We start from the raw sequence: 10,726 nt of genomic DNA on the forward strand, positions 1-10,726 counted from the left end.
CTAGAAAAGGATATCGCTATCTGCTTTGTCGAATAATGGACAAGGATAGCAACACCAATGTTAATCAAATACTGCCATTATAACGTGGACCTCACTATATACATGATAGATGTTACAATATAATACATTATTCAAGATCTGTCTTGATTTGGACAGAGAGTATAAATTATTATTATTATATAATTTCTTAACACTGTTACAAGATAACACTCAAATATTACTATGCCACCGATTACCCGTATCTATTTATGTTGTATCAAAGTTCAACATTTTCACAAAAGTTGATACATCAATATTGAATTGTATTCAACCAATTCCACACAGCAGTTCAATGAGATTCGAATAATCATCATCATCTTATTCTCACCAATATTTGTACTCAAATCAGAACATTGAATTGATATCATCCACAAAATATTACTCAGTTAACATAATCAGTAGACCAATTCTAAACAATTTTGTCACAATTCAATACCTCAACCTTGAATCAGCATTCTATAGTGAGGTCCACGTTATAATGGCAGTGGAGAAAGATAGGAAACTATCCTCTGTCTTGTCAATGTCTTCTATAGACGGTAGCTGATACAAGTTTATTGATGTAATATAAACTGTTGACTCTAAACCGGTCTTTCTTAGTCAATAAATCAGTGGTTTTTGACAATTTCTTAATCTTTTTATTTAATATGAATAATTACCAAAATATCAACTTATTCTCAACTACACAAAAAGTGTTCATTCTCTCGTTTAAAATATTATATTATATTTTATCAAGCAAGAATTATATTTTTCAATAATTTCATAATCAGTTGAATATTTTGTTGATTAATTCTACATTGTTAAAAAACGATCTGGCAAGGCGAGAAGGAAATATCGCTATCCGCTTTGTTGAATGATGGACAAGGATAGCAATACCATTGTTAATCAAACACTGCCATTGTAACGTGGACCTCACTATAGAAGATCAACCCAATCGTCATTGATATTGTTATTCAATAAATTGTTTTTTAAATGTAATTAAATATTGATTATAACCACTCGAATTGTTAGTACTCTATTCATCAATTCCGATTTGCAATCTTTGAATAATTTTCCATGAACCAACAATCTAAAATGTATTGATTATTTTCAAAATTGATCAGAGCAACAGTGTATGATAGTGGGATGGTTACGAGATACAGTACAAACACTTTACCAACCATATAGATGCAGTGACATTTCAATAGATCAATATCAATATCATTATATTTCCAAGCATTGATTATATCAACCACTTTCACCAATGAATCAATTTTCTTCTGATCATATTAATCGTCCAAATCTGCATTGTTAACAAAAACTATTCAAACGAATATCATCAAAAGAATATTATTGAAAACCATGGCTCCATAGAAATATCCGACATCCTTTCTATATCTTGTAGCTTATAACTTGTAAATGGTCGAGACGGCATCCAATTTTTTGTGCCACCCCAGGCCTCACTTCATTTTCATTGAGTCCAGAGTTTGATTGAGACGGCATCAAAATCTTTGCCACCCCAGGCTTCTTACAAATCTCCTACAACCTTTCTTATTTTCAACTTGTAGTATTTTCCTTTTGAGACGGCACGAATTTCTTTGCCACCCCTGTCTAGTATTAATTCCACACAACCTTGATCTTGTTGCTTAGAACTTGTAAATAGTCGAGACCGTTCAATTTCTTGCCACCCAAGGCCTCATATCAATTCCACATCTACTTTAAACTTTCTTATATTTGAACTCCTGTATGTTGTAGCTTAGAACTTGTAAATAGTAGAGACGGCACCACATTTTTTGCCACCCAAGGCCCCATATCAATTCCACACATCTCCAACAACCTTTATAGCTTTTGAACTAACTCTTAGAATTTGTAAATAGTAGAGGCGGCACCGGAACTATTGCCGCCCTGGGCCTCATCTCATGGACCAGAGGACGCATCGTCGCCTGGGGGCCTCCACTACGGGGCGTCGTTTCCGAGGGGTCGTCCCCGGTCAAACTCAATACCCGAACTGGAGATTGTCCTAAAAAATAAAGAAAACAAGTCGTCAATTTTGAGAACTAATCAATTTATTTTGAAACTAGCATAACCCGTGCTCCGCAAGAGTCTACTTTAAAACTTGACATAATGAAATCTTGGAGAATTAAAAATGCCTACATCATCCCAGGTTAATTAAGAATCTATATGCAAATTTCAAGTTAATCAGTTGAGTAGTTGAGACGTGATGATGCGTCAAACATAATTTTCCTATCCCTTACGTGTATAAGCCAGTTCTTTCCTTTATTATAGTATGGATTATTAATGTGTAGCTAGCGTCACATGGCTACACAGAAAATAACTATACCAGGACTATCGGCATGGGTTAACGTTACCTGTGAAATTTGTAATACAAACGCCCTATACCATGGCATATCTTCTTATGCTATCTCTTATTTATCTATCACATTGTGTACAAATACTGTACTCAAAGACACAAAAGGCTCATGCCAAGAACTGTCACATTTCTTATTCTTCATTGATTAATACAATTAGTAAGTTACATAAAAAAATGATAGGGAGAGGAAAAATAAGGTAACCTTATGCTATTCCTCTCCCAAATTTTGATAAAGTTACACACAGTCCGAAAGAGGTCAAGTCTTGTAGTTGTTCACTCGACAAAATTTTCAGTCCTCAATTAGCCTATATTCACAAAGTAGATTTTCAAATTTAGATGCTTCAAAACCATTATTACTTTACTTCTTTACTGTCACCTTCCATTGTGTAACTTCATTCTTGTCTCGTTTTGGCACAAACCTGAGAGAGGAAGAGTGTATGAGAGAGAGAGAGAGTGTGTGTATTTGAGGAGGAGAGAGAGAGGGATAAGAGAGAGAGAGAGAGTAAAAGAGAAAGAGAGAGATTGAGTGAGAGTGAACAATGTGATTCAATGTGAAATGTGTAAATAAATGGAATAAATTTGGGAGCTTACCTATGAGTGAAAGGGAGGAAGGCGAGAGGAAAGTGGCAGAAGATGATGATGAGGTGGTGCTGGGGGGTGGCTGGGAGGGTAGCCTCCCCTTCCACCTCCACTGTCCACCACACGGTCACAGCACTTGCGGCAAGTGTCGGCTGCATCTACAAGCCCGCACGCCAGGCATCTCACTGCTGCTGGAGATCTACAAAATTGAATGGAAATAATTATTAAAACAAATTTAGTCCCACTCAAATTTATTTTTATCAAATTGAAAACAATACAATAGACGAATAAAATGTAGGATTTATACATTTTATCAATGGAAATATATTTTTATATAAGAAGTAATAAAATACGGTATACTGCAAGATTCCAATCAGCATGATAATACAGCTGTTGTCTTTGGTGAACGTGATATTTTCAAGCTCAAAATTTATGTGTTTTTATAGAATTATTTTGTGAATTTTAATTTTGTTTTATGTTTTTACGGAAGCTTTATTATTAATTTATCTAAATTTCTATCTAAATGATGTTAATCTATCCAAGATAAAATTAGGAAATTGAAGAAGTCTTGGGCAATAGCCTGTTTTTTCTTTTGCGACTACTGTATTGTTCACTCTATCCAATAAATAAATAAATAATCCTGTGAATTCTCTCACAATTATTAATTTGATATTGTGATTGTAGAATGAAACCAGCAAGTGCACGCTTGCTTGAGCGTTCAGTGTGGCCTGTAGACCGTCTATAGAAAGTCGGCGATTTGGTCTTTAAAGCTGGGTCTACACCAAAGTTATTAACAAAATGTTAATAACATAATCATTATAGATTCTATTAGATTGAATATAACTTATCATACACATGATGAACATATGTGTTTGTCAAGTTCCGTTCAATCTAATAGAATCTATAAGGATTATGTTATGCCCTATTACCATAGGTAAGGAAAGTATTGCTTTCCGAAAAAAATTAAGGTACCCCAATTTCTATATTTCTATACGTTTCAAGGTCCCCTGAGTCCAAAAAAGTGGTTTTGGGTATTGGTCTGTATGTATGTATGTATGTATGTATGTATGTATGTGTGTGTGTGTGTTGTGTGTGTGTGTGTGTGTGGTGTGGTGTGTGTGTGTGTGTGTGTTGTGTGTGTGTGGTGTGTGTGTGTGTGGTGTGGTGTGTGTGTGTGTGTGGTGTGTGTGTGTGTGTATGTGTGTGTGTGTGTGTGTGTGTGTGTGGTGTGTGTGTGTGTGTGTGTGTGTGTGTGTGTGTGTGTACTTTCTTATATTTGAACTCCTGTATGTTGTAGCTTAGAACTTGTAAATAGTAGAGACGGCACCACATTTTTTGCCACCAAGGCCCATATCAATTCCACACATCTCCAACAACCTTTATAGCTTTTGAACTAACTCTTAGAATTTGTAAATAGTAGAGGCGGCACCGGAACTATTGCCGCCCTGGCTCATCTCATGGACCAGAGACGCATCGTCGCCTTGGGGGCCTCCACTACGGGGCGTCGTTTCCGACGGGGTCGTCCAACGGTCAACTCCATACCCATCTGGAGATTGTCCTAAAAAATAAAGAAACAAAGTCGTCATTTTGAGAAACTAATCAAATTTATTTTGACTAGCAGGTAACCCGTGCTCCGCAGAGAGTCTACTTTAAAACTTGACATAATGAATCTTGGAGAATTAAAATGGCCTACAATCATCCAGGTTAATTAAGAATCTATATGCAAAATTTCAAGTTAATCAGTGAGTAGTTGAGACGTGATGATGCGTCAAACATAATTTTCCCTATCCCTTACGTGTATAAGCCAGTTCTTTCCTTTATTAGTATGGATTATTAATGTGTAGCTAGCGTCACATGGCTACACAGAAAATAACTATACCAGGACTATCGGCATGGGTTAACGTTACCTGTGAAATTTGTAATACAAACGCCCTATACCATGGCATATCTTCTTATGCTATCTCTTATATATCCCATTGTGTACAAATACTGTACTTGAAGGCACAAAAGGCTCATGCAAAGAACTGTCCCATTTCTTTATTCTTCATTGACTTATACAATAAGTACGCCATAAAAATTATAGGGAGAGAAAAAAACAAGGTAACCTTGTGCTATTCCTCTCCCAAATTTAGATAAGGTTACACATAGTCCGAAATAGGTCAAGTCTTGTAGTTGTTCACTTCACAAAATTTTCAGTCCTTAATTATATTCACAAAGTAGATTTTCAAATTTAGATGCTTCAATAGATTTTTCTCTATTATTTTATTCAATGTAAGAAGAAGAAGAAGAAGAAGAAGAAGAAGAAGAAGAAGAAAGAAGAAGAAGAAGAAGAAGAAGAGAAGAAGAGAAGAAGAAGAAGAAGAAGAAGAAGAAAAGAAGAAGAAGAAGAAGAAGAAGAAAAGAAGAAGACAAAGAAGAAAAAGAAGAAGAAAATTAATGAGTAAATAAATGGAATAAATTTGGGAGCTTACCTATGAGTGAAAGGGAGGAAGGCGAGAGGAAAGTGGCAGAAGATGATGATGAGGTGGTGCTGGGGGGTGGCTGGGAGGGTAGCCTCCCCCTTCCACCTCCACTGTCCACCACACGGTCACAGCACTTGCGGCAAGTGTCGGCTGCATCTACTAGCCCGCACGCCAGGCATCTCACTGCTGCTGGAGATCTACAAAATTGAATGGAAATTATTAAATTGAAAACAGCTCCCAATTAATTTTAGATTCCCAATTATCAGGCTTCAGATACAATTTAAACAAAAAAATTCGAGTGGAAAAGATTGAGCATGAGAATCTCTACAATTAATGTTCAGTAACATTTTCACCTAAAATAAGCTCGAAATTCGAGAAAATGTGATTATCCAATTATTGCAAACTGTTGGCAACTGTTGATTCTATTAAACGATTCACTATGAAGAGATAGCAGACCTCGTGTGTCTCCAGCGTTATTGCCCTGTCACCAGCTGGCTCAAATCTTTGAATAGTAGACTTGAGATGCGCGGGAACACTAGCGTCAGGTGATCAATTTTCATAACGGCAAGGAAAGTTGTGTGAGTGCGCCACACCAGATTTTGTTAATAACTTTGGTGTAGACCCAGCTTTATGATGTTTTTAGCCATAGAGTAGGCCTCTATCCGTTGAAGATACTTACAACACTAAATATACGTATTATTACTATTCGATTGAGAACACCGTTTTTGTACACCTTGTTCAGATGTATGATATGTTATTATCTAGTATAATTTCAGAAAACATCTTCAATTTCATCTTCAATTTTTGGACTGACCGATTAGCAGAATGAGGCTGAGCATTGGCGCCATCGTTTAGCTGCCTTTCGAACGTATGCAGCTGCTCCATAAAGTGGAAGTTGGGAGCAATGTTGGACTTGCGGGCCCTCACCAGGCAGAAGGCATCGTTGAGTGACAGATGATGGCGGGCCATCAGGTAGGCCACAGTCACTGTCACCGAGCGCGACACCCCCGCTAAACAGTGCACCAACACACCTTTGTTCTGGCCACGGGCCTCGTCTAGCAAAACAAATCAAATCAGAACAGATTAGACATCATCTCATTTAAACATAATACTCAATTGAATATTATATTCAATTAATTTTTGTTTTTAAATCAGTTTTTGAATATCAAATTCAAAATTTTTAGTTTAGTCATTATTTTGAAGTGGAAATTGGACTTTTTGGAGTGAAAGTGAAATCTTAACCTTATTCTTTTTTGAAACTTTCATTTGTAAAAATTTGGGAGAAGACAGTTTTGGGCTATGCCTGTTGTCTTCTCCCAATCATATTATATTTATTATGATCTGTAATTGCCAATAAATAAATAATAATTTATATATTTTTCATACACTCCTTAATATATTCAGACAACAGTAAATTAGAAGTTTCCAGTTACTATTTCTCTTTACCTTATTTATAAAGTTATGTTGGCTAACATGTACCAATTCATATTCAATGTTCACCTTAACCTTTTAGCTTTAGTCAACTTGAAAATTAGAAGTTTCCAGTTACTATTTCTCTTTACCTTATTTATAAAGTTATGTTGGCTAACATGTACCAATTCATATTCAATGTTCACCTTAACCTTTTAGCTTTAGTCAACTTGAAAATTAGAAGTTTCCAGTTACTATTTCTCTTTACCTTATTTATAAAGTTATGTTGGCTAACATGTACCAATTCATATTCAATGTTCACCTTAACCTTTTAGCTTTAGTCAACTTGAAAATTAGAAGTTTCCAGTTACTATTTCTCTTTACCTTATTTATAAAGTTATGTTGGCTAACATGTACCAATTCATATTCAATGTTCACCTTAACCTTTTAGCTTAGTCAACTTCAAAATTAGAAGTTTCCAGTTACTATTTCTCTTTACCTTATTTATAAGTTATGTTGGCTAACATGTACCAATTCATATTCAATGTTCACCTTAACCTTTTAGCTTTAGTCAACTTGAAAATTAGAAGTTTCCAGTTACTATTTCTCTTTACCTTATTTATAAAGTTATGTTGGCTAACATGTACCAATTCATATTCAATGTTCACCTTAACCTTTTAGCTTTAGTCAACTTGAAAATGTGAGGGGTGTGGTCACGAAACCATGGTCGTGTACCGAATAAAACTGTGTAGAATTTGACAACATATGTGTGTTTCTATTCAATAATTTCCACACTTAACAGTAGTTAGTTGTGGGAACAGACTTTACTGGAGAACATGACAATTAAGAGACAGATTTTGAGGAAGCGATGAGGAAATAACTGAATGCGTATACAATTCCACACCAAAATTAACATTTAAATTCATTCATCAATAAACTAGTTTTACTGGTTTTGCTGAGATTTAAAACGTTTCCATTAACATCAGAATCTGAATTTGTCAATAACTGGACTAAATCAAATCGTATTCACTCTATATTCATTATTTTACAAAGGCGACTTTCTAGAAGTATTTTAAGCCTAGGTGATGATGATGGGATGAATGATAATACAATGAAGGTAGAGTTATGAATGAATAACAATTATAGGTTATGCTATCCACTTGAATCGATTTGAGTCCACTTTTCAGTCCAGAAATAAATGAACTAGAAATTTTGAATTTGATTTGATTAAAAACCGAATAATAATAGAATGGTTACATTCAATAAACTCTCAGATCTTGAAAATATACCAGTAGTTAATCAATGAAAAACAGTTCTCAGCAGATGATATGACAATTTGTTCACAGTCAATGATAATCCTCATTCCTAAACGCTGATTTCTTAGTGATTTCTTTCTCATTCCTAAAATCATGGTCATAGAGAGAAAATAGCTTGAGAAGATACCCCATGGCATAGGGCGTTTATGTTCCAAATTCCAATGTTAACTCAAGCCGATAATCCTAGTAGTTGTTTTTGGTGAAGCTATGTGACGTGGTAGTCTCTCATACTGTGACAGTCTTTGATGTTACCCTCTCCGAAGAGATCATAAATATGTAAGGAAATTAATAATCTTATCTAAGATTAGGAGAGAGATAGTACAAGGGGTATTGTCTTTTTTTCTTTAGGGCTACTTTTGAATATAAATAAAAATATAAATCCGAGTACCCTTTTAAATTATTTCGTCTTCAAATGCCATTTTCAAGTCGAGGAGTATACTTTTTATACAAGGATCATCCTTAGTTTTTCTCTCCCGATCAGTACTTTCTTGTGATAGTTATTTGTATATCTAGAGTGAAAAGTACGACTTTTTCTCCCTGAGGGAAAAGTTTGAAGCCCGAGGCGAAGCCGAGGGCAACAATTTTCCTGAGGGAGAAAAAGTATTTTTCACTCGTGATGTACACAACATTTTTCCTCCATCTACATTTTTTCATAGAAACTGCAAATAAAATCATTTTAATAACTTACGTATTGGTGACAATGTTTCCTAACAACATAACCTAAAATCTAAAACTTTAAAACCGGCCGTCTGATTGGCACTGCCGATTGCGCTATCTATCGGCTAAAGTTGTAACAATCAGCTGGGTGTTTACCAAAAATGGCTGACTCCAGATCACGCGGTTCAGATTTGAATTGCAGATCAAAAATATTTGTTGGCTGGTATTTTGAATAGAATAAGATATATTTAAAATTGTATAAATTTTTATCGTCTACTTATATTAAGATATAATATCATACAAACATATATTTCATGAGTTGATCAAATTTCTGGTTGTGGTATTGAATTCAGTTGACTCAATGACAGACACCTCTTTATGCTTTCTCATCTGAGCTTAGACCTTCTAACCTATTATAATGTAAGTTTTTAAAATAGAGATGCTTCCCATGTTATTTAAATGGAGTCACTTTTTACTCCCTAGGGAGTTTTTCTGTTTTTTACTACCGAGGGCGAAAAAGTGACACTTTAGTATTATGTTTCAGGGAGTAAAGTAAGTACTTTAGCCAGTAGGTGGAGGAAAAGATAATTGATCAATAAATAGTTAGATGAATAAGTGAAATGAGTGTGTAATTGAAGAATGTTGAGTGACACATAACCTAGCTACATTTGGAGTGTTGTATAAATTAGAATTGGAACCGTTTTGGGTTTATAAGCCTGTGGTATTTTTCTGTAAGTTGAGTAATTCTCATTGATTAAATAAATAAATAGATAGACAAGTAGATAGATTTCCACTTACCGATAAATTCGATAGCTTTTGGAAAAAAGCTGGCAAGATTTTGACTCCAATGGTCGGTGATTGGGATGTTCATGTATTTGATTCTCTCTTCAAATACATTGGGAAGGTCGGGCGTTACATTCAGAATATACTGCAAACAGAAAATAGATACATAAATTAAATAAAACAATGAACTTAATCAGCAAGTTAAACAATCTTTATTATGAAAATTTATTATTTAATCATAAAAAATATATTTCTTGGCGAATAATATAAAATTGATTGATCTTTTTCAACAAGGATAACCGGTGAATATTATATGAGATATACTGGTATCAGCTTTCCTCTATGAAAGGCAGTGATAATTAGAGAATTGGCAACGCTGTTCTTCTATTGAATGAAAAAGCCTAAGATATTGTCAAAAACCTAATTTCTATAAATTTCTAATCTCAATAAATCTGATGCCATCTTTCTAATTTCAATAAATCAGTGGTTTTTTGACAATATCTTAGTCTTTTTCATTCAATATGAATAATTACCACAATATCAACTTCTCAACTACACAAAAAGTGAAAAAAACTGTTCTTCTATATTTATATTCTGTATCAAATTTATTATGAAAAAAAACACTTAAAATTCTTGAGCTTGGCTCATTCAAAACAGTTTACAACAAAATACTGTCCCTGAATTTTTTATTCATTCCATTGATAACTTAACTAATGACATTTCCAAATTCATTTCATTAGAAATTCAATTATGAATGAGAACACTAAAAATACTAAGCACATTCATGACAATTCATAAATATTAAAAGCTATAATCTAATCTATTTCTAGCTTTTTTCATTCATAATTCTATTCATTACAGAACATCAACAAACATGAATTGAAAATTATCTGATATTACTTATATAGTGATGTCCACGTTATAATGGCAGTGAGAAAGATAGGAGAGCAGCGTTGCCGATCCTCCGTCTTGTCAATGCCTTCTAAAGACGGTAGCTGCTACAGGTTTATTGATTTTATATTAACTGTTCATTCTTGTTCAAAATAATCAATTCTATTTTATCAAGCAAGAAATTCTATTTTTCAATGATTTCATAATGAATTTTAATAATTATTAAGATAAAATATCTTGTT

The 10,726-nt window shown here is 34.2% G+C and overlaps 1 protein-coding gene across 1 annotated transcript; it reads right to left on the minus strand.

Annotated features, from left to right (window-relative positions):
* Positions 1-4,365: 4,365 nt before the first annotated feature.
* Positions 4,366-9,738, minus strand: LOC120349113 (dual specificity protein phosphatase 9-like; the record flags this gene model as incomplete). Its single annotated transcript, XM_039419073.1, has 4 exons — positions 4,366-4,523; positions 5,437-5,624; positions 6,242-6,482; positions 9,609-9,738. Coding segments are annotated over 4 exons (717 nt in total), but the record flags the coding sequence as incomplete, so codon positions are not given.
* Positions 9,739-10,726: the final 988 nt, after the last annotated feature.

This window comes from Nilaparvata lugens, unplaced genomic scaffold (assembly GCF_014356525.2).
Source record: "Nilaparvata lugens isolate BPH unplaced genomic scaffold, ASM1435652v1 scaffold8297, whole genome shotgun sequence".
In the NCBI taxonomy this organism is placed as follows: domain Eukaryota; kingdom Metazoa; phylum Arthropoda; class Insecta; order Hemiptera; family Delphacidae; genus Nilaparvata; species Nilaparvata lugens.